At 34.1% G+C, this 26302-nt stretch overlaps 2 protein-coding genes across 4 annotated transcripts in view; both read right to left on the reverse strand.

The window, feature by feature from the left end:
* Positions 1–26302, reverse strand: part of sano (CABIT domain-containing protein serrano) — a 233013-nt gene that overhangs the window by 102519 nt on the left and 104192 nt on the right. For all 3 annotated transcript variants that reach the window (XM_089646490.1, XM_089646491.1, XM_089646489.1), the window contains exon 3: positions 5582–5622. The gene's annotated coding sequence lies outside the window, so the exon portion shown is untranslated. The remainder of the gene's footprint in view (positions 1–5581; positions 5623–26302) is intronic.
* On the reverse strand, positions 20762–24410 carry LOC149411998 (uncharacterized). Its single transcript, XM_089646404.1, has 5 exons — positions 24156–24410; positions 23594–23773; positions 22897–23005; positions 21730–22243; positions 20762–21166 (listed from the first exon to the last, which is right to left on the reverse strand). Exons 1-5 carry the CDS (start codon positions 24347–24349, stop codon positions 21156–21158), a joined length of 1008 nt encoding a protein of 335 aa, XP_089502530.1. The 5' UTR covers positions 24350–24410; the 3' UTR covers positions 20762–21155.

Raw genomic sequence — 26302 nt, forward strand, 5'->3', positions numbered from 1 at the left:
ATAACTTGCCAGATTGTTTTAGTGTTGATTGTGTTTTTGACACGGTTTGTTTTAGTTTGTGATCAATACCAGGGCTATTCAAGATTACGTAGTAAAAATAGAACCGTAGAATATTAAATTTTGTTGCTGTTGCACTCGAAAAACTAATCAAAGATACCGCTTTTCACGAAATTCATAAAAGTGCCAATATCTCGAAAACTAACGACTTTTTATTAAGGTCATTTTATGATATTCTGCTCTCAGCCTTTTAAAGGATAACGTTGACTTTTGGTACACCCCATATTTAGTGTTCAGATCGGAATAGCCAGGTAAGTACTTCCCCACCTTCCTGTCCCCCATCTTTTTACACGGAGAAAACTTACTGAAATTAAATGCTGTAAATTTATTAAAAATCTGGTAAAATGATTGGTTTTTCTGTTAAAAATGCGACTGTGGGCCTATAGCGAATGAATTAGAAGAGTTCCTAATAAAGTATCAGTCATATCAAATGTTTTATGAGGACGGTGGAACACGTGTTCATACAAATACTGATATTTATACTAACATATTTATATTGTAGCATTCCGTCGTGATATCTTTAAGGAAAAGAACACGTGTTCTCTGACTAATATTTTATCAGAAATTAGCATTCTGTTTTTTTAACATCATTTTTCTCTGTGTACTCTTCGCACTACTTGTAGCCTCACAACATATCTACCCCAATTAAAGATGTCATGTTAGTTAATATCGTCATCGTGTACGATTACCAATGGTTTCGGACCCCTTATAAACAAGAGTTATCAAACATTGGATGAAAGTAACAGATAATTATTATGTATTACGATTGTTAGGCGAGAGTTGGATGTTGTTTGGTGAATCTGACGCAATGTCGATCTGCGTTAGGAGGGGCAAATATCTGAATATTATATCTAGTCTGATGGAATATTATGTGTTGCAAATTGTAATTATCATCTGAATTAGAAGGGAGATAATAAACATTCCTAAATTGGGAATATTCTATGTAACCAATCATGGTCACCTTTATAATGATTATGTATTATTCTGATTAGCTTATGAATATAGGTGCAGATCTGTGGAGGATGGCTAAAATTGCGCACCACTGCCCAAAATATGAAATACTGGAAGAACGGGAGGTAGGACTGTACAAAAATAAACTGTAAGTCAATGCTGAAACCGGTCATTACTTTGGATTTGTTCCTGAAGACCTGGGAAGACCCAAAACGCATCGAGCACGCCTAATTACAGAGGCAATTGATTTTCACTAAAATCACATTAATATTAACAGAGACGAAGGGGCTAAGTTCTTGGTATCCGGCTATACCAAAACTAAACGCCGAAAACCACATTTATTTAACTGGTAGGTACTGACATGCCAGCATTAATCTGAATAACGCACGCCGTCTATCAGGTTAAGAAATAAGTTCAATATTGATATTTTATGGTATTCAATAAAATTTTACTTCTATTATTTGTGTAGAGTAATAAGCATTATTGTTGAAAAAAAAATAAGAATCAGGCTAATTTTTAAGTTTTATTTTCCGCACATTTAAAAAATCAGCAAAAAGTAATGCACGCCACTGTAAGAATAATATTAAAATATTTTTTAAGTAGATATGTAGGTTAGTGCATTGCTAAAGTGGATAGATATGTAAGGTAATTAATACAACTTTTTTAAAAACTATTAAAATTTAATATTGAGAAAAAAGTCACTTAGAATAATTCTTCGATATAGCTTATCGTAGATCAAGTTATACAATATAATATCGTAAATAATAATGACCCGGTCTAATTCGCAATTTTTACATAGGAGATTTTTTTTAAATGTGACATAATAATATCAGGTGAACATGTTATGGTTGCACGTGAGCCACCACTCGAAGAGAATAACGAAGAAAAGTATGGGTAAAAAAGCAAACAAAAATTTTATTTATATAAAGAAGAGTGTCTGTGGTGGAAGGCATGGATTTGATTTTTTATAAAAATCTTCAGTCATTTCCGACATTGATGAAATTTTGCACACTTTATATTCAAAACAAAAAGAAGTTCAGTGTCTAAATGATTTTGAAAAAAATCATTTTACCACACCTTAAAGCAGAACTTTTTTCCTTCTTAAAGAAAATTTGCACACGTGACGTTGAATTTAAGAGGTTTTTTTATCGCCTACATCTGCCTACCTTGCCCGTGCATACGTCGGGGATCCCCACTAGCAATGAGCAACTGATATAACTGATATAAATTTCCGAATTGCGTGGTCGAGTAGTTATTATACTCGATTATGAATCCGGAGTTTGCGGGCTAGAATCCTGGCGTGCCTTCTGGAGAAAGACCATCATTTAGTACCGAAAATATGCTTAAAATGATTTTAGTCGTATTTAGTGATAAGATCTGAATAGCCGGGTACTTACCAACCTTCTCCTTTTCCATCTCCTTCCATTTCCCACTAACTTCAGTCTTACAAACTATCCCAAATGGGGATGCCATAGTTCCACTGGCTCTGGGAAGTTGGGATTATTATTATTATTATTCACAAAAAAGCAAAGGGAAGTCTGCATCTAGCAATGGTTGGTAAGGAAAATTTGTTTTAAAAGGCTTTAGCTATGTTTCAAATCCTGAATACTTTCTTCAGTCTGGCAACATTTTCAACTGGTGATAACATAGATCCACTTGCCCAGAGCATTGCAAATCATGATGTAACCTGTACCGATAACATCAACTTTCCCATGGCTATTAAAAATTAAACCATTCTTGGTCCGCCTCCAAAGAACCCAACAGTAAATTGCTGCTTAAAATTTATTGAAGGTTCACCTCATAAATCGACTACTCGTACCTTACCTGTTGTTGTTAGGCAGTTTTGTTACATTTTGTGTATGAACTAACCTTTCACTTTGTCTATGGTATTCATATATACAGCTTGACATAGCTAGCTTTGCAGTCAGCCAAAACACCAACTAAACACGACCTGTTTTTTGTTATTCGTCTGTCAAAGTAATACGGTTAAAAATAACTTATTAACTTATTATAATTTTCTAAAAATTCCTGCATTCATTAGTATAAGCGAAAAAGGTTAGTTTTCCAATGATTAAGAATGGTAGCAAAATAATTGAACCCACGACCCCTGGTTAGAAACCCAACACATTCATCCAACCAGCTACTAACCGGTCGTATAAAGCTATAAGAATTATTCTCAGCGTTTCGTCAAATTAACTTTAAAACGTATAAAAAAACTTTAATTCCTATATTAGGATGAATTGTTGCCAGTTAATTTTTTATTTTCGGCTTTGCACCACGAGAAAAGTAAATCACATTTTTAATTGATTATTTATGATTGATAACTCACTTTAATATCGTAGAACTTTTTGTTTATACTGCTAATGTTCAATTAAAAGATTTATCAATTTAAATATTTTCGTCAACAGTAATAAAGGTCTTTTTATCTTCGTTTTTTGTAAATAAATGGAGATAATGATATCCTCACTCCCGTGGGATCTACCGTGCTGAAGATTTCATTCACATATAATTAAAATTTAGTGTAGTATGCATAAAATGAAGTAATTATAAATATGTTATCCAGTGTTTTTTTCTGAAATAATTATAAATATATTACACGGTGTTTTTTAGTGTAGTTGAGTGATTTCGGTTTCGGTCTGTATTCGGTGTCAGTATATTTTCTTTTTCTGATCTCCCTGTGTTTTGTAACTGTTCAAATGAGTAAACGTATAATATTGTTCTGAGTTTTGAATGAGAGTGGGAATTTACTGTAGAGTTTAGTGCCATAAATAAAAAAAGATTTGTTTCCCAAACGTTGAATTTGAAGTTGTATTGCGTTTATCGCTTTTAAAACACAAAATTAAAATATTTGTATTATCAAGATAACAAATAATTTGTCAATTTTTTTTTTCAATGGTATTCCAATATCTTATGTGTCGAGGACGTTGACTGCAAAGATAAGTGTGTCGATCTGTACCTGTTGTGTGATTTTTTTTTTTTGGACTAACCTTTCACTTTGCCTATGGTGTTGTGTATACGAAAGCCTAAACCATAGTGATATTCCTTTCTCCTTATCTGCCCATTGGTTATATTGGTCAAACATAACTACGGTCTTTCTAATTGTTCAAGAATTATGGCTGCTCGACCATATTACCTGACATGTCTTAAATCAAAGCAATTTCAAAAGGCAATAGCATAATGGGATATTTTACGAGGTGTTAAACAGAAATGCTTATGTAATATAAATAATATAACTAGCATTCGTGCCCGGCGTTGCCCGTGTATGTTCTCAGTTCTATCATTTAACATTAACTTAAAAGGCGATAAGTTTTGTTTAAATTATTTTTATTCCTTAAAGAATCTTCTAACCTATATAATATAAGACAATAGAAGGTACCTACTTTATTACGTTAAAATCTTCTCTATGGCATTTCTCTATGCCCTCTGGCTTTATAGAGATACCTACCATAGATAATTCAACAGACAATCCGTTTTACGGCATTGTAATTTTAAATGCTAACACAGTGAGCTAGATTATTATACAACTTACACAATATCCTTTATGATACCCAAAGTAGAAATTTGTATTCTTAACGGTGAGCTCTGCCGACAATAAATTTGCACATCTCGCATTTGCAATGTATTAACATTCGATGTGGATCAAGAGCGAGAGTGTGTTAGTATGGTCTCGAGTGGTTAATTACATTTGTTGACTTAGCAGGGATGTTCGGGTTCATGGGGTGAGGTTTGCTGCATGGCGAGCCGGATCGGGAGAAACTGGTTGAGAGAGACCATTTGACCTCTCCAACCGGACTCCCTTGAGTTTTACATCCGATTCACTAACTTTCGTATTCCTACCCACCCCTCCTACAACAGCATGAAAAAAGATGACAAAGACTGTAAAGACAATTATTTACTTCTCGGCCTCTTCTGTAGAGTTAGTATAAAACAAGTGTACTGAAATCTGGGCGAAACCAGTCTGTAACTACTAGTTACAAAATATTTTATTACAGTCGTACAGGGTTATTAGGAAATGCAACATCACGTTCCAAAAAGAATACTATTTCACAAAGTGTCGAGGTCAAAAGATTCATCCCATTTATTGGTACATTCAGACCACCTAACGAAGCCAATATCAATTATCATCAAAGGTCAACATTTTTGTACCTATTGTAACAAAGGTCATTTGCGAGTTAAAATCCATTTCTATTCCGTTCAAAGAAAGGTGACGTCACGTGGAATCCTTCTACATGGGTATCCCAATACATGAAAACTATCGAATGCAATTTAAAAATTTAAGTTTAAAAATTTTTTCTGATAAGGAGATATAATGTTTTTCAGTGACCTCTCTCTGGAATATCGCTGTCGAAAGTACCTATAAAGTACACCAATACATACAGTCTCAAGGATTGTTTTGTTCTAATTATATAACATTATTCGAAAATATCATTAAATAGAACCTGAATAGCACTTTTGCAAAACTTGAATATTAATATTTTAAATTTGATGACATTTTTAAAATTTTGTGAAACAGTCCGTCCTGTTGAGTTTTCCGAATAACTACCAAATAAGAAAATATTGTTTTTTAAATTACCTTAAAATACCGATATCCTTGAATCTTCTCTTTGAAGTTTTCTGAAAAAAAAAATAAACCATTTAATACAAGACAGAAAAAAAACATCATGTTACCGTAAATTTACGCAGTTTAAAAATCATTTAAAACAAGAGGAAGTCAGTGTCTATCCCAGATTTCGAAAAAATACCCCCATTCGCTTTTTCCACCCCTGAAAGCAGAAATTCGATACTTCTTGATGAAATTTTGCAGGCTTGATGTTCAAAATAAGAGCAAAATTACTGCCTGATTTCGAAAATTCTGCGTAAAGCCCGGACAATGCCCGGGAATTCAATATGAGGAAAATTATTACTGTCATCACTCCACTATGAATTCATTAATATAGGTGAACAAATTGATAAAACATTAATATACATTATAACTGACGACTAATGCTACCATACAAAGTTGGCCGAATAGTTAATAGTAGTAGAATACAGAGGTGCGTGTTTTTTCACACGTTTTACACGTAAAAATCATAATTATCAACAAAACAAAGGAACGGTACAGACTGAATGTGTGTCTGTGTGTCTTTCGTTCAAATAATGATGTAGAACTAACAAATTAACCAGTTAATTCTGAGATGTTCTGCGGTCATGTAGTAAAATTATGTTAACAGTGGGAAATATTAAATTTGTTAAAGAAATATATTTATTCAAAGTGAATCAATTTTTTAGAATGTGCAATAAGAAAAAAAAACTTTCATCTAACATTGATTCTGTGAAACTACACAAAATAAACGATAGCACAAAAAATAAGTGTTAATTTTCAAAATCTGTTTATTAATGTACGCGACAGACAAAAAATAAATACCAATCGTCCAATAACAGTGTACATCAATATGTAAATACCAACCGTCCAATAACAGTGTACATCAATATGTAAATACCAACCGTCCAATAACAGTGTACATCAATATGTAAATACCAACCGTCCAATAACAGTGTACATCAATATGTAAATACCAACCGTCCAATAACAGTGTACATCAATATGTAAACGTAAAACGCTATGATCTTACTTATAAAAAATCACGTCATAACTGTTAAACTGTTGTCTTTGTTCCATATTGTACAAAGACTATACAATTTCATTTCGAATTATTATAATATATATAAATAAAATTGTGAATGTTCGTTTGTTCACAATCTGAAATATCCGAAATTGCTGTCCGATTGCTTTGAAATTTTGACACAACGTTGCATTCCATATTGCGTGTGTTTTAACATACATGTATTATTTAGATGTCACACGTGACAGATAAAAAAAATGCTTAGAAAAAACAACTGTACCAGCTTTTTGGATAGTTCTGCCTTTGATTCTATAAGAATCATATCTTATATACCTTTCCACAAAGTATTTTATGTCAGTTTCTATTTTACGTTTCAATTATTAAGATTTTCACAGACATGGTCGTTTATCAATTGAATAAAATTTTTCGAAGTTATGGGTATCGCTAAATATGTTCGGAATCTGCCACTACAGTGGTTGTTATACATATATAGTCGACACATTCGCACCAGAGGTTGGGAGTTGGTAGAAGGTTGAGAGGAAGCTAGGTATATGCCAAAATGTGTACATTGTCACGAATTTAGGTAATATAAATTAAAATCGCTTGACAAACGGGAGTCTAGAAAGTTCGATTGCAAGCAAAAAACTGTTTTTTTATTTATTTTGTAAATAATTTTATAAGAAAACAAAAGAGTTAATCAAGGGAAACTGTCACAGATAATCTTAGCAATAATACAGTATTTTTTTTAAGTTTTTTCCTCTACGCGTTCTTACATTTCTACTGAAAAAATCATTTTTAAGTAGTTGACATTTATATTTTTTATTGAGTAATTTATTTTATTATTTGTATTCTACTCAAGGGAGGTAGGAAAATCTTCAATTTTCCTAAAGCATTTTTTTGGTATTCATAATGTACACCAATTCGATATAAATATTCGCCTTCGCCTTAAGGCTACTTAAGTAGTAAGCAATCAAACAGAAGAAGAAGATGGTTTATATATGATACGAATGTTAGAGAGAGAGTGCGCTATTTTTAAAAACCAATAATAACTAAGCGAAAACTGTAAAAATATTTAATAAAACATGACTCGCTTAAAAAATCTCTCGAAAAATGCCTAAGTTACATTTAAAGAGACACTTTGGTTTTTTCATAACTATAAGATGTAACAGAAAAAAATGTGATTTTAAAAAAATTCGGAGCAGACTTAGTGATTTATCGAGGGAATTTCGTATAATCACCGTTTTTGTTTTTTAATTGTGTTAAAATATTTTACATTTCTTAGTACAATTTAGTAATGTTGGCCTGATTGGGTGGCTTACCCGTGCTGAGGACTTCATTTTATAATATAAAAAATATTCATAATACATATAAAGAAAATATATATAATGCGTGTGAAGAAAAAAAAACCACAAGATTAAGATAAATTTAAACTAAAAATATAGATTTAAAATTAAAGTAAAACAAAATTTATATGAAGAGAAATAAAATAAAATAAAATGAAATGATGTTAAAATCGGTGAAAATTTAAAATAATTATCTCCAAAAATATATGTTGTAAATTGGTAGAAATTTGATTTGTTCTTTAGAAAGGAATATGGAAAGTTTCGGGGTTTATTTGTATTTGTATTGGTGTAGTCTTGACTTATTTAAAGTTAAAATAATGTTAGTGATTCTTAAACGCAAATCTGAAACAGAAAAATCAGAAAAGGAAACGGTCACATCTGCGCAGTTGGTAGAGCATTGTCCCGGAAAGATAAGGGTCCTGGGTTCGTGTCCCAGATGTGACCGTTTCCTTTTCTGATTTTTCTGTTTCAGATTTGCGTTTAAGAATCACTAATATTGTCTTCAATATTTAAATATTATAATTTGAGGTTTTACTCAATAAGTTATTCCGAAAAATAATAATTAAAATAATGTTTCGGAAGGTCGTAGCTAACGACGGAAACGGACTGAACAACATTAAAAATTCAGGCAGGCTTCAGTTTCGATTCTGGATGGGTTCTTTTACCAGGGCAATACTGCTATCTTGATAAATATGTATATGCAGTTTTAGAAACTTCACGTTCAACAAACGAGTAACCACTGCTCAAATGTATCATAGCTTACAAAACAGAACATTCAAAGTCAACCGAGGGTACGACTGCAATAAACCTAGAAATGTGTTAATTTATACAGCGGGCAATTATCCATTACTTCCCCATAAACTCTTCCTTTATGACTTGAGATCGCATTTGTTGGCCGGAGCTCTAAATGCGAGTAATACACAGTAAAGTTAATAGTTGACCAGAGAGGGGGAAGAGAGGGGCCAGAGATCTTGGGCAACCCGGGTTAAGTTATTATCCCCCGTTCGAGAGATTTATTTTTCCCTGTTTCCCTTTTCCGTCATTTTTTCTTTCCGCTTTGGCCTTTTTCCCACTTTCTCTCTTTCAGTCTTTCTCTTGATCGCATTTCCCTCTTTCATTCTTTCAGTCTATCAATCTATTCCTCTTTGCCTCTTTCCATCTTCCCCACTCTCCGTCCTTCTTTCTTTCCTTCATTGCCTTTCCTATATATATCCTCATTCTTTGATTTTTGATTTTCCGATTGCTCTAATAAAATTTAAATAATTAGTTTCTTTATCAATTAGCCTCTGGCATAAAAAATGACCAGCTGCCATTGATCTGAAGCTCCCATTATTTACAAACCATTTAAATTGCAATTAGAACCAAATTTAAATGATAATAATATGTAAATTCAACTACACAACAATACCCAATTAATCAGGTCAGAACCCGTTTTGACTTCGGGCAATAATTAGTTAAACAAATACGACCTCATATTAAATACATTAGTAAGCTACGATCAAATGGAATTGTGAACTGACTGACATTAGAAAAATACTGTACTTGGATTTATAAAAAAAAAACCTAGACCGTTAATAATAATTAATAACCGAGTGGAGAGTTGCGTCTGGTTCCCACCAAGGCGTCGCGTCGTGAGTTCAATTCTGCTAGCGACGTCCTCAACCATTGATCAAGATTTTTCTGTTTGATGGAAGTAGGGAGAAATCAGTTATTCGTTGCCCAGAAATGTTTGTCATCAAAATAATAGGAAGTGTGATTGGGCAGTGGGCAACTAAATTGTTGACAAAATTATATTATAGTATTTGACATTTATGTGATTTATTCTGTAGGCACATATAGCTGATCGTCTTGTCACTTTCGAAAAAGAAATACAGAAGGCATAGGAAGACGGGAAAGAGGTACAGATGACAAAAAATACAGTTTACCTGAGCTTAGTTCTCAAGAGTCCTAACTGCTACCAACTTTCCGCAGCTAATGGGACGAGGGACTATAATACCATCACAAATTGTGACATGTTGTGTGACTGAAGGGAGTGAAAGAGTAAGGATATGAGTTAGAGGAAGTTTGGGGAGTGAAGTACCCGGCTAATCGGATCTGGTTATTAAAAAAAGTTATAACGAGCACGCCTATAACGAAATCTCAGCTGGAACAAACAATTTTTTTTATTTATTAAAGGAAAAAGTACATGTAAGTAATAAGGTTTACAATTTACAATGACAATATTTAATACTACTCTTCCAGAGAAGCATTCGCTTGTGGTTGGAAGAGGAGTGTACATTATATTATTATATGAATGATAATGATAACTAAGACGAAATATATCGAAATAAATAAATATTGTGGTTGGAAGAGGAGTGTACATTATATTATTATATGAATGATAATGATAACTAAGACGAAATATATCAGATATTTTTCGTTCGAACTGATCACGCCATTTCCCCATAGGGGTAAGCCAAACAACTCGGTCTTGGTACATACTCCATGCCTCATTCACATTCATATATCTGTATTCTCTTCTGATATTCTGACCCTTGATATGACCCGACTCAAGCATTTGGTTCACTTGATCGTGTCATGTCTTCACCTACCATTACACTACTTTCTTCGTTCATTAGCTGTACATGCCCAAACCATCTAAGCGTCCCTTTCTTAACCTTACTCATTACGCTTAGATCAGCCTTGAAATTTAAAGGACAATTCAATAAATGCTATTTTTTTTTTTTTTTTTTTTTATGTGACACCTCACAAGAGTGTCCCTGCCTGTGGAGTGCACAGACAGGGGAACTATGTCACCACCCGGTTGGGCGGCGTTGTGAGGCGGAGTAAGGTAGGGGCTGTAGGAAGGGATTTGTTAATGCGGGCCTTGAAGAGGCTCGGATTATAGGAGGGAGGAAAAACAGATGCCGGTAGCTCGTTCCACATACGAGCCGACTTACACAAGAACGAGTCGTAAAAACGGCCCGTTCTCATGAAGCCAACGTCAACCGTGAACGGGCTATTGAAATTTAATGGCATTTTAACGTACTTCAATTTAATGGACGAGAAGGAACTTTAGCATTTGAGACATTGGGAATTAAATCCAGGCACCGGGACCAGGCATCAAGCATCGGGCACAACATGTGTTACAAGCACACAAGACCCTACCTAGAAGAGTGGTGTGTACTGTATATTGTATGGAGGATACTGGTTTACCGGAGGAAACTACAATAATAACTCTTGCTTCGACCTGTTTCCCCGTTAAGCCGCGGCCATCCGGCGCCAGGAATGGTCCCATTAACTTTACATTAAGTACTGCCGCACACCCAGCACCAGCACCAGTACACCTAGTCAACTCATTTATTATCTACCGAGATCGATAGATGGCCATTTTTCTGCTTTTGAGATGGATTGTTTCATTATAAGTGTTTTGTTTGGTTAAGATTATAGGACCAAACAACTTCTGGATGTTTTGGGATGATTCAATATCTTCTTCTTGTATATAATGTGTATCTCTTACATCTCTTGCATATTATAGAATGCGCAAGGAAGCTAAAAAACCTACGGTATATTTCAGACAACATAACGTCTGTTTAGAACGGTGCGGGAAGGTACGTATCTCAGAGCCAAAATTCGTTATTCAATCGAAAAAGAAAAGTACCAATTTCTAACTGAAAACCGCACTCGACTTAAATACATTTTTCTATGTCCAAAATTAAACACTTCCTTTGCACAAAATTACTATACATACCAAGGAAGAACCTTTTTCAATCAACTCCCTGAGAAAATCAGAATCGTAAACGACAAAAGTCAAGATCTGAGCAATTTCAAAAAATATTTTAAAGATAAATTATCAAAAAAAAATAAATAAAAAATAACTTCTTCTCCAAATATAGTATATATATTAATAAATAAAAAAATAATAATTGTCTTTTTCCCAGAAACTAATAACATCATATTTTTATTTATAAATTATAGCTACTAGTAGTACATTTTAATTACAATGTTTTTTTTTTCCTACTTTTCTTGATTCTATATGTATATCTACAATAACTTAATGTACACTCCTCTTTCAACCACAAGCGAATGCTTCTCTGGAAGAGTAGTATTAAATATTGTCATTGTAAATTGTAAACCTTATTACTTACATGTACTTTAACCTTTAATAAATAAATAAAACAAAAAAATCATTGAGCAGCGATCATTGAGTTAAATATAAATAGAGTCTTTAATCCTTGAAAAATCAATGCAAGATCCATTCCAGTGCGGGAATTAGGAAGGGGGTGTGGCAGCTGTCGATATCGCCCGAATCCGAATGAAAGGTTATACCATTGCTTTCCATATCTTTTCCAGTACGACTTATACAATATCTCAGAGTGCATGTCGGTATTTTAAAGTTATCCGTAACCGGCTGATGTCCGTGGTATCTCGCAGCGGACAATTAACCGATGTTTGTGGCCCATACATCGAACCTAAAATAAAATTTACAATGGATCTATAGAAAAAAAGATTAATAAAAGAGAGTGTATAAACGAATCGGAATTTAATTATGGTTGCAATGAAACATATTTTTAGTTCGCGTGATTCTATTAGGAACATGAAATGAAATCAATCAAACATTGATGCAGAACTGTCAATACGGGAATTAATCATTTTAATACGAAAAATTACATGGCAGATATTTTCTATTTTATTATAAAGTGGACGATATTATATTATAAATTATATAATTTTTTGGAATGCTAGTTTTATCATGCGACATACTTGATATAAACATCTAGCTGTCAGAAAGACGCCATATTTTTACGATTTATGACATTTAATATTACGGTACCTGCCGGAAGCTGTAACCAGAGATGATGGATACATCCATCTTCATCTAAACCTGTACCATATCCGTCCTATTTCTCTTACCATATTACTTATAGGTACTTCACCTCTACTGCTTTTTATCAAACATGGGCACGTGATGGGATGTACATAGGTACATATAGCGTCATCGAGTTCTAGCGAACTTAGATTCTTATATACTGAGTGCAAATATTAAATCATAATATAAAATATACTTTAGAGCTGAAATAGACAGTTTCTAGACTCAGTTTGCCAAGTGATTTTTATGCATTTGGAGGATTGTGATTATCGCCAATTTAAATGGGTTTTTGACTGAATGATTCTGTGGTTCTCCAATCCGCAGAATCCAAGGTGAAGTGATTACTCTCGGTGTGCAAAAATGATAATTCGGATATTTTCAATTTAGTTTTATTTTAAAAAAACTCACGTTACAATAATTTTACGGACAAAACAGATCGCGTAGGTACATTAGAGAAGATTTAGGGATTTTATTCTCTAGCGGTCTAGCCGCTTAACCGGCGGCTAGACCGCTAGAGAGAGAATAAATTATTTGCCGCGGGAGGTATCGCGCGCAGGTTCACAGTGATACCAGCCTCACATGAATATGGGTAAAAGTAATGTTGTAATTATTTTCGGGAGATGTAAACTCCCTATAATTTACCCTACATGCATATTACCTATATTCATGTTCATATAAGGCACACTAAGAATATAAACATTTTTGACTTGTGTATTTCTCTTGTAATGCTACAAATATTTACTCTTTAGCAAACATTTTACGCTTTTTGTAATGATGGTTGGAGGAATTCGAACATTTTCATGTTGTTCGTAGCATGATAATGTTTGACTTCAAGGTTCAGCAATTCCAGGGTAAATACACACTTTGTGAACTTGTGATATAAACAATAATGCAAAAAATGATATATCTGTAATTTGTGTGCGGAGAGTTAAGGAAAGTCCAAAGATTTCCAGTGAATAAATTTCTCAAAACTGTAATCTTTTAAATTCCATGAAATCAAATACCAATTTCTATTGTTTCAATTTAAGTGTTATTTTTGAAATCGGAACTGATTGGATGAATAATAAAGACAAGCAATATAGTGGGTACCTACCTATAGGTTACAACATATTTTAAAAGAAAAATTATTTTAATAGTCTTTTTCAAAATTGAATTGATAATAATTCTTCAATATTCACGAGTCTGCGTCAGTACCCACATACTAAAATGTCTGCTGTAAAACGTGCAGTTTGAAAAGTAGCTAAGGAATTTTCAAACGTTTTACATTTTATTCCGAGTCACAACTACCCGAAGCCAGTGGATCTATGGCATCCCAAACTTTATTGGAGATTGCTGTGAAGTTGAAGATGATGGGGAGGGAACGACGGTTGAAATAACCCGAATATTCCGATCTGTTTATTAGACACTGTAAAAATCATTACAAATAAAATTTTGATTTTAAAAGTTGTTAATGAAAGGCCCCGTAGAAAGCGTCAAAGATGGTTTGAAAGGGAGATATGTAAATACAAATGTTAGAGGGAGCGCGCTAATATTTAAAAAAAACCATAATAATTAAGCAAAAAGGGTGAAAATATTTAATAGAACATCATTTGAAATAGAGCAAAAATCTCTACAAAAATTCTTTAGCTGCATTTAAAAATACACTGTGATTTTTGTCATGCCTGTAAAATATTAAATGACGGAACAAAACTTGTTTTTAATAATTTTCGGAGCTTACTTTGCGATTTTTTTCTATCGAGGGAATTTTATAACAAATGTATAGATATTATCTTAATAAATAACATTTATGTTTTTTGGAACTTAAGAAACTTAAAGAGTTAACGTGAAACTTGTTAAAAATCGGTAGAAATTGGGTATAAAGGGGCTTAATGCGCGTTAGTTACTGCGTATTGCATCAAATATCGAATATTATTAAAAAATTCTCGAATCTTCAAGAAATCATCTAAATTACTAAATCAAATTAAAATCTCATAGCCGGCAATTTCCTGGTCCCATTTAGCGAACAAATGATCCAATAACGTAATAATTCCGGGCCATTATTATACCTGTGTAATTGTACCACTTTCACCGGCTTTTACCGCCAGGCTAAGGTTGACTAAGCACCACCCTGTATAGTAATGGCCAGTAAGTCTGGGACGTCAACTCTGCCCGTTATTTGATTTGTACAGCGTGTAGCAAAAGTAGACGTTTTATTAAAGGGGTCGTCAAATTTGGGATAACCCACTTACGTCACCCCCACACAAATAAAACTTCTTGACAAAAATATTGCTAATTTATTAAAAATCTCATCAAATTATTCCTGTTAAAAACGAGATTATAGAAAAATATGTTTATGATACGCCTGTCCACTGCGTGACGTGCCAAATCAGGAGAGGTTGCTTTGGGGAGACCTTTTGACCTCTCCAACTGGTCCCTCGACCCATCGCCTTGCGCCACAGTGAGAGGGATATATTCACATCTCCCTCACTCCTGGACACAGTGATCCCTAGATTCCTAACCAACCCTCATACTTTTTATCTTCCTAGAAATTCTTCTCTTTCCTTTACTTAAAAAAGACCCCCTACACAGCATCCCAAAAGATGAAATAGAGCCTGAGGGAAATTATTTAAAAACAAAATTGATAGGTTTCGGTAAAACGCTAATGTGTTATCGCGTTGTCGGAACACGTGTTCATAAAAAAATAATATTTTCGCATTTCGTCATTATATTTTATCAAGATAAATGCAGGTGCATGAACATGTGTTACGATTTATTAGGAAAAATCTAAGCGGGAAACGGCCTGCAATCCCGTTTTTAACCAGAATTTTTATAAATCAGTTATACTCATTTTTCTCCGTGCGTAATGGGTAACCTCTGTTGGATAACCGGAATAACCTTAGCTCAAATATATTATATATTCAATTTTTTATATGAATACTGCATGGTTCCAACTGTTCAGAGCCAGCGGTACTATGACACACCAGCGGGGTATTTTTGCAAACTATGAATACCGTTAAAAATGATCGGAAGATCGGAAGTTTATTTATATGATTTTCACCAGTGTATTTTCTTTCAAAATTATGGATTACTTGAAAAAAAAAACACATTCCGAACGGTTCCAACTGGTTACAACGTCATTATGATATCGAAAGACAACTGGCAGGTAAGACGGCCGACACCAATGCGACGTCATTGCCGCCGACTAAAAACGAATTTAAATTGGGCGGCCAATTGAAAATTACACATTTTATATCGTTAAAATTAAAATTTATTCTTCAACATAAAAAAAATATCTTCACGCATTTTTTTTTGTAAAAAATAACAGTGATAATACCCCAATAGGGTATTGAAAGGAGTAAGGAGGGGAAACAGATCGGGAAGATGAAGGCTGGAAAGTACCTGGCTCCTCAGATTTTGTTACAAAATACGGCTAAAGCTATTTCAAACAAAGTTTCTTTTCTGAAAGGTGGTTTTTCACTAGGGCGATACTGAAGGAAGCTACCAATATGGGTTGGTCCTTCAGACTACTCGTTTCCCGAAACTTAGTTGGAAATATTAATTTTAGTTGGGAAAAATAAACAATTTTTAGGTTCTCTATGTGATGTAGATTAAAGATTTTCTCTTTTGTACAACAGTTCCCGAATATCGTGTATTATGAAATAATTCGATTCATCGTAAAAAAAAGCGCTGTGCCTAAGTCTAGACAAGTAATGAACAGTATTATTGTTTTATTCCCGATTTGAAATGAGATTGTGGTTATTTTTTGAAGTAATAGTCGAAATCGAGTCAATTTAATTAGTCTATTGGACGATTTATTTCCTCTTTGCATGAAATAATGACTGAACTCGATTTGCTAAGATAGATTTATCGGAGAACTGTAAAGAAAACGCATTTTGAAGATATCTAATTATTAGACTACGGTATTTCACAGAAATTCTAATTTAAGATTGTCATCGAATAACCAAATGTTTTTTGACATTTAAATAATTTATGATTTATATCGAATTTTAAAATCAACTGACAACATTTACTGATATATTAACATTATTTTATACCTGCGAGCTCTGGGCCTCGATTCTCGATGGAGTCATTCCACTCAATGAGATTCAAGAATAAGAATGTCCACCAATTTATTTACTTTCGACGGCGATTGCGAGCGGCTTGGATCGGAGAATTAATACCATGGGCTAACTTTAAAAAGAGCGGCATGGGAAGGCTACGCGTGCAGTCTAATCGAGCGATTAGTGTTATATAAATACATTTATCTTATCATTTATTTAATACGATTCCATGAAATATTAATATAGAAACATATAAAACTACTCACAGCGACTTAATGCCGATGAATTCAACCAGATTTCAAAATTTATCCTATATTTTTAGGTTCTATAAATTTGGCACATTGAGGCAAGCTATCACTTAAAACTGATTTGGCACCGGTGCATTTCATACACAACATTTGTAAATACGGGGTTGATATTATTTCAGCAGCTCGGTTGCGGTACAGTTTTCGGTACAGATCTCTATAATACCCATGTTCACTTTTCCCTCTCCTCAAAAAGATCCTCCACACGGCCAGGGCCGGCCCTATGTGGGCGCAATTGGAGCAGTTCAAGGCGCCAAGGCGCTGATAGTAAAACCTAATACCTAACAGTCTTAACACATCGCAATTGAGATACTTTTTAACAATGATCACTCGCCTAGGCGTCAACTCGTTTTGACAAGGGACGTCAATATTTGACTAGCACCAGGCGCACCCTTCACATAGTATCCTCGAAGATGACAAAGGTCCCGAGAAAAAAATATTTACCTCAGTGTATAATTTTCAGAGTAATTATGTTCCACTAGTGACACCTTTGAAGGTTAGATTATATTGTTTATGAAAGGTTCTCGCCTCTGCTATTTGTTTGTAATTAACTCGCGTCAGCAAGTCGGCAAAGAATTTGAAGTTTGTCAACTGTCTTTTCATATAAAAGGTTGGGTTTCCTTAAAAACACTCTCTTGCTCAAAAAAACAATCAAAGGTTTCACCTTTCCTAAAGAACCACAGGAACTAGCCTGTATCTACTATAAAAACTGAGAGTATTTACTATAAAAACTGACTAGTCATATCATGTGATAGTGTATATTTATTGTTAAATAAAGTGATTCAGTTGCTCTCAATACCGGAGTTTAATTAAAAGGACTCTAAATTTAAAAAAAACTCAGAGTGTGGTGTTAATTAAAAAAATGCTATTTATCAGTAAACGCACCCACTAACGAATAACGTAAATTATTCCATATTCAAATGAGATTAGTTATCGAGCCCCATCTAGCGAATTAACAAATAAGCTAGTAATTAACATTAACGGCAATTTATTCCGAACAATTCAAAACAGCTTACTATTGAACTTTATTCCAGTACCTACCTACTAGAAAATATGCATATAGAGCTTTATAAAACCCTACCTTTATTTCTACCTAAACACTAAACGCATACATTTAACTATAAAGCTGTTTTGAAAGTAAGTGCAGTTTTGTCGTAGATTTCCAATAGGTTGCATGCTTTCGTGCAATTTATGAATTTATTTATACTATCTATGCAATCCAGACTTCAAAATGTTAAGGTGTAAAAATGGGAATTGCGTGTTTAGTATATTTTTGAGTATTTAAAAAAAAGAGAGACAAAGATAATAAGTAGATACTGTTTCTTGTGTCATGATAGTCTTTTCTAGCAGAGGATTGAATCCGAGACACCTGAGTGGGAACCTAACGCAATTGTCCGCTCGGCTACACTAACCAGTACCACACTACTAATTTTAATAATACACGGAGACCAGAGACTAGTGGTACAAGCTGGTAACTGATGATTTTATTTTATTTTAATTTAATTTTTAAAAAAATCTTGTTTTTAGGCTTAATATGTAGAAACCTGTGTTTCTTTTATGTATCCAATAACATTATTTGATTAAATTGTGGAAATACATCACAGAAAACTCTTACGGCCGCTGTTCCCAATCCTAATAATCAAATTCTAAGCGAATCACCACTGCACTACGTAATTCCAACACACAATAATTGCTTAAGCAAGCCGCTCAGTCTAAGCCAGCCGGACAGCTGGATTAACCATTTAAGCAATATGTAAGGAAAAAAACTAGTTACAAAAAGTGTCGACAGAGTGAAAAAATACCGCGAATGATCAAATGTCACTCTGACAATCGACAGTCGCGCTCCTTTCAGTTTTTTGTGTTGCATTTATCATTATCGTTTTAAAATGGATAGAGAAGTTTTAGACATTTTAGATATACTAGATATTGCGGAATGGGCCGAAGTAATCGATGAAAACATCGGGTTATACAGGCGGCGACAGGGTGTGGATGTCAATTACATCGAACTATTAAATGACAAAGAATTTTTTGACCGTTTTCGTATGACGAAAACGTGTTTTTTGTATATTTTGAACCTAATTGAGGAGAATTTAACTTATGCAAGCGAAAGGTAAGTTTTTATTTACGCAAGTGTCATTTTTGCGATCAATGTGCGAACTATTTTGCCCTTACCTCATGTCAGATCTGAAAACCTTTCTATTCTATCAATTTTATGTTATTATACCTTATTTCTTTTTAGAAACTGTCCAATTTTACCGTGCAATCAGTTGCTGATAGCATTACGCTTCTATGCGACGGGAAGTTTCCACATCACAAATGGAGACTTCTTCAAAATAAGTCCATCTGCCACCAGCAAGATAGTAAAAAAAGTGTCTTATGCCTTGGCAAGCTTGAGACCACTTTACATTAAATTGCCAGTAGGACAGGAGGTCGAAATTGTCAAGAGGGAGTTTTACGAAGTTGCAGGATTCCCTAATGTGATAGGTGCGATTGATTGCACTCACATCAAAATCCAATCCGTTGGTAAGTGCCAAACCAAATAAACCAATACATGTGTTGGTTGTGCCTGCATTGTTTTCTGTACAGTAACAAATAAGTATAAGTATGTATTGTGTTAACCATCTACTTTCTAAAACAGGCGGGTCAGAAGCTGAAACTTTCCGAAATCGGAAGGGATACTTTTCGTTAAATGTCCAAACAATATCAGACGCGAAGATGAGGATAAGAGACATAGTAGCCAGGTGGCCAGGAGCAACGCATGACTCGCTCATCTTCCAAGGTTGCCGCGCCAAAGCGGTCTTTGAGACCGGCCAATACCCAAATGGAGTACTCGTAGGAGACAGCGGATATCCATTAAAGGTATTAAATACACAACTTTAATGTTTTAATCAAATAAGATATTTGTATAACGTCAGTAAATTGTTCCGTTCCTTCTCACCTTTTTAAAATTCACGTCCTCGACCATCCAGATTGTAAATTCTGTGCTTTAGACGTGGGAACTTTAGATCACATATTTTTTGGTTGTCGCTCTCTAAATAAATATACTCTGTTCTACCAAGCGTAATCTAAAATTGCCCCCCCCCCCCCCCATTCAACATCTCATCTATTCTAAAGTCTGAACTCGAATCCAATCTTCCATACGATTCTGAATTATGCACATTTAAATAAAATTAATATATTCATATTCACCTTTCCTTTCTCTGTAATTTTAAATGATAGCCTATAACAATCCTTGAAAGGTGAAGTCAGAAATATAAAAAAAAAAAAAAATTATTAAAAATACTGGGTTCAGTGTTTATATAGTTTTAATGACTTTTAAACAAAACATTTGCATAAAATAACATTAAAAATACTGTGTTCAGTGTCTACATAGTTTTTAACTTTCAAACAGGACATTTTCAAAACATAACTTGAAAAATAAGCAAGGAACGTACGTTATAATCTCTTTTCATAATTTAACTATTGCAAAAAGTTTTTTGGCAATGTGGTATGTAAGAAAAATTTAATTAATTACACAAGAGACATTTGCATAACATAACTTTTAAAATATTGTGTTCAGTGTTTACATAGTATGTAATGACTTTCAAACAAGATCTTCCTAAAAACATAACTTGAAAAATCAGCAAGGAACGTACGTTATAATCTCTTTTCATAATTTAACTATTGCAAAAAGTTATTTCGCAATGTGGTATGTAAGAAAAATTTAATTAATGACTTTTAAACAAGAGACATTTGCATAACATAACTTTTAAAATATTGTGTTCAGTGTTTACATAGTATGTAATGATTTTCAAACAAGATCTTCCTAAAAACTTGAAAAATCAGTAAGGAATGTACATAATCTCCGCGTTCACAGATGGCGCTAATTTAATTATTATTACAAAAATGTTATTGGGTAATGTTAAATGTAAGAATAAGTTTAAAAACATACAAAGTTATATAAAATTATTAAATGAAGAATGCACATTTCAACGCGCATCGTTCGCAGATGCTCCAGTTGCTCGATTTTAAGGACATTCTGAAAAAGAAAACAGTATAATATTATTACAAAAATATTAATGTTTTATTTCAGACATATCTCATGACACCATACAGGAATCCTGAAACACCTGTCCAACAAAACTATAATGAAAGACACATTAAAACCAGAAACGTTGTGGAAAGACAATACGGATTATGGAAAAGGAGGTTTCCTGTCTTATCGAACGGCCTGCGACTAAACCTCAACACCACAATGGCAGTGATAGTCGCATGTGGAGTTCTGCATAACATATGCATCAATCGTGGGGAGGAACATCCACAAGATTGGATCAATGGCGTTGACGATGTTCCAAACAATGTCGCAGAATTGAACAATGCGGGGAACGTTGCAAATTTAAAAAGAGACGTGATTGCAAATAATATGTACAATGTATGAGCACTACTCGTAGTTGGTATGTTTTTGAACCTGCAATCCAAAATGTGTGTTACTTGCTATTTCTTGTTTTTTCTATTTAAGAAAATAAATAAGTATTTCTTTAAGAGTAGATAATAAGTTTGATGAATATTTAAATAAAAATAATAAGTAAACAAAACAATTACCACTTCTTAATTTCTTTAGGGTGATCTCTTTGGCCTCCCTCTCCAACCTTACAACGGCAAGTTGCTCTTTTAATATATCATGGCGAATTGCCCATTCCGCTGCCTTCGCGAGTCTCTCCTCTTGTATCATCTCCAAAACAAGTTTTTCTTGGGCGGCTTTGGTAGAAATTATTTCTGTTGTCATTTCTGACTGGACCTTTGCCTTCGCCTCCATGTCTTGCATGTCCTTAATTCTCGTTCCTTCCGCTTCAAGCTTGGCGGCTGCTATTTTATGCAAATCAGCGAGAAGAGAGTCCTTCGCTGATTTCTTCAAACACAGCCGCCTCTTGAACGCCTTCCTAGGAACTGAAGGGGGGACGGTTAGTGAGGACGTAACTGGAGTGGGGGGAATTTCAGATGGCAGTGGGGAGACAGCTGGTGCCGACATCACGGGATGAATGGCCTGACTCTGAACGGTTAATGGGGGGACAGCTTGAACCGACATCTCGGGAAATGTGAAAATCGGATTTTCTTCCTAAACAAAAGATAAGAAGAATATCAACAAAATTCAAATATAACTGACATATTTATTTATAAAGAAACAAACAGTACATTGATCACATTGGTGAGAAAATTTACAGATATTAATAATATTTCATGGTTGGTACCTATGATATGTTTCTCTGTAGTGTCTTATTTATGGTATGTATATTTATTAATTATTGGGTGATGTGCGTAATGGGTAGGTGTGTGTGTTGTATGTGTGAGTATGTTTGTAGATGTGAGAAGTGGTGATGTGGGAAGTGATGATGTATGCACATTGAACTGTTTATATTATTGACATTATGCTCTTTTTAAATTTGGGCAGTGAATCGGAGAAAATGTCGATGTTAGAGTTTAGGCAAATATTATTTAACGTTTTGTAATTCAGCGTGTGGAATAGTTCTGTGTGGCGCGTATGTCTTAAGGGTATATCAACATGAATTAGGGAAACAAGTTAAGTACAGTCGATGTTATTATTTAAAATTCTGTGTATATGTTTCCTTTTGTTGAAAAGTTTGAAATGTACATTCAAAGTTATTGTTGAATTTGATGGTAAGATATTTTATAATTTTTTTTTTAAATATAGTATTATATATATTATCCTTCAAGGTGATTGAGAAGTCAGTAAAAATTAAATAAAATTACCAATATCCAGTCCTCAGTCTCTACTGATTCCAGTTGATGCTGTCCTACGAGTACCGTGTTAGAGTTGGCTGCGTTGGTAGTTGGCTCGCTCACATCATTTGAATCAAACCTTTCAAAATACAATAGAAGGACTTGAGAGTAAAATCATATAATATTTAGCAAGCAAGAAGTAACATACACAATCCAACTACAATGTACAATGCATGATAAGCTTTCAGATTCCACTACGTAATACTACAAAACTAACTAACTAGTAACTAACCATCAGGCCGTTTCTCCGCAGGGGTAGGTACAGTGGACACTGGACAGACCGCCAAACAACTCGCTCACACCACACACTCTTTGCCTCATTCATACATACTCTTCTATTATTCTGACTCTTGACATAGCCCGTCTCAAGTAACTGATACACTTGATCGTGCCATGTCTTCCTCGGGCGTCCCCGACTTCTTCTACTATTCACATTTGCGTCAAATATTCTTCTTACACTACTTTCTTCATTCTTCACTCGACATGCCCAAACCATCTTTATACTACAAGTTGGGATTTATTCCTGTGCAGAAATTCTGGTACTAACCACCACATCTGATTATTACTGAGGCAGTTCATTTATGTATAATACTATATAAGTATTTTTTAATATTCTTATGTAACGGCCAATAAAAGAGCGTTAAAAAGAAAAAAAATTTAAACTTACTGGTTTTCCAGGCCGGAAGAACTTATGCCAATTGCTGCTTCGACCTTTAATAATACAGGGTCCTCAACATCTTGGCTGGGCCCTCCCCCAGTACCAAATATGTGGCAACGGATGCTGGCCCTCTGTGTTCTGGCTTCCCTTTTTAAATTGTCCCAAGCCTTTTTGAGAGCAACGAGCGATCTGCAATGATTTAAAAGATTAGAAGAAATAATTTGGCCTCATTCCCTTCAAGCATCGTCTCATACACAGTTTGGTTATTCTGACTTTTGACATGGCCCGTCTCAAGTATCTGGTTCACTTGATCGTGCCATGTCTTCTTCGGGCATCCCCGACTTCTACCATTCACATTCGCGTCATAATATATGTCTCATTCGCTCTAATACGAAACAGAATTGAGCTAGGAAAACCCGAGATACGAAACAGAATTGAGGGACAAAATGAAGCTTGTTAATTTCATCTGAATTTGAAGAAGACACAATATTATATAAGCGCCCTTAAGGTGATTTCTCACGAAAACGGCGCTATATAAATTAGCCAAATATTATTAAGATAAATCACATACCGTTGAGATGAGCTCCCGCTGTTAAACTGGACTAAAACGTTGTTCCAAGCGGCATCCTTTACTCTCGTATTCAACAAATAACTCGGACCGCCCGTTGATTTCGATAAAAGTGCCGGCGACGATGTAATGAGCTCTACCAGCCTCATCTTATCATTTTGTGTGAAGTTCTTCGCACGCTTTGCTTTGATCTCCATTTTAAGATTTGTTTGTGTTTGTTTTGCTGTCGCACGGAAAAAAAACTTACGTCGATCTGCCAAATCAAATGGGAAGTCCCGATTGTGGCATCACGTTCAAATTGTCACTTTATTTTTAATATATTATATACGTTAGTTTAAAAAATATGAAATACCAGTTTATAGATAACGGTATTTAAAAGAAGTAATGTGTATTAATAAGAGCTACAATAATTAACTCTTTAATATTAATTAAACATAGAAAGTTTTTAATTTGATGTCATTTTATTGTCTATGCTAATGTTCGGTAGTGTGTGGGGCTACTTAAGATTTTCAAAGATAAAATGATTGGGAACAACGCAAATCGAACGTTCCCTGCAAAATGCTTAAAAATCGCTTGGCTTAGCAAAAACAAAGATTTGAACTTAGATAACGATTAAAAAGTTGGGAACAGCGGCCGTATAATACTGTTTTATATGAATATTTACTTGAATATTGGAATATATATTTTTTTTGTCAAAAAGGAATAAAAAACTTTTGGAGCTATATGTAGACTTTTGCACACTTTTAAAGCGAATAAACAGCTGCTGTTACTAACCGGTTGGAATCATTATTTTCAAATTTGATCTAAATAATTCCAACTTCTAACTAAATTCACTCAAAAACGAATGATCAAATCAAAAATTCATATCTCATGAGCATTCTCTCACCGTGTATTCTCGTGTCCAGTATTATCGACATTTATGGTTTATTATTATGGTTACTATTTCATTTAAAAATGATTTCGAGAAAAAAATTACAATTAAAATTTAATGATACAAATAATACATATCCCGTTTTTCTTTAATCCTTGGAACAAGCGCAAAGAGAAATGCTTCAAACAGTTGTGACATTTAGGATCTCTTCCCTAAGGTTATAGTTCGCCTGTTAATGTCAACACCGAAGAAACTAAATGTTAAGGGAATTTGATATTTAAAACCTTGTATTGAAGGAATATTTTTACTTGGAATTATTTAAATGGTAAATGGGCGCGTTGATCTCACGGAGGTATTGTACTATGGAGATAATTATATTTAAACATTTTGAATGCCAAAAATTTCTACAGTTTTTAGCAAGAGAGTCCCGAATCGGACCTACGAATCTAGACGGCCTCTTTAGTCCAGAGGTTGAGATCCTCGACTGCGAATCCGAAGGTCGCGGGTTTAAATCTCGAAGTGCGAAAAGTTTTACAATTAATTATTTCGTGTTTTATCAAATTTAGAGTATATTTGCGCACGTTTAAGAGAACAAGAAAAAAGTTGCTTGAAATGGCTTTAGCAATTTTTGATGACCAAATTTGAATAGCCAGGTACTTCTCAAAGTCAATCTTACCAAGCTCCTTCCAATTCCTATGACCTTACACAACCTTCTCCAATTGGGAATAGCATTGTCTCGCTGGCTCTGACCTGAATAGTCAGGTGCTGCCAAACCATCATCTTACGCATATCCTTCCCTTTCCTACTCCCTTACACCCGACAAAACAATCCAACTGAAATGCCATAACGCCACTGGTTCCGAACAGTTGGTCTTCACGGAATTCACATAAAAAATATTAAATTCAAATAAGTGGATACCTACGTATAAAATAATGAATATCCAAACACTGGAAAAATAATTGCTACGCATTATATTATAAATTTTACATAGCGCCGTTTAGTGATTAAAGCACTTCAAGGGCACTCGCATAAATTATTATATTGAAAAAATTTGTAAAAAATAATAAGTGAACAATTCACTCCGCTTTTAATATCCTTGTTGACCTTATATCGAAGAAGATAAAATGACAGTATAAGGACCTATTAACAATCGAAAGTGAGTTTTACATCTTTAGTGTCATTAAAAGAATGACATGTGTGAAGGAGGTGATACTTTGTTTACGATGCGTTACAAGATAATGCACTAAGAAACAGTTTATTTAATTGAAAGAATAAGGTA

The sequence above is a fragment of the Hesperophylax consimilis genome, chromosome 24 (assembly GCF_061612785.1).
Source record: "Hesperophylax consimilis isolate HC1 chromosome 24, BYU_Hcon_1.0, whole genome shotgun sequence".
NCBI lineage: Eukaryota > Metazoa > Arthropoda > Insecta > Trichoptera > Limnephilidae > Hesperophylax > Hesperophylax consimilis.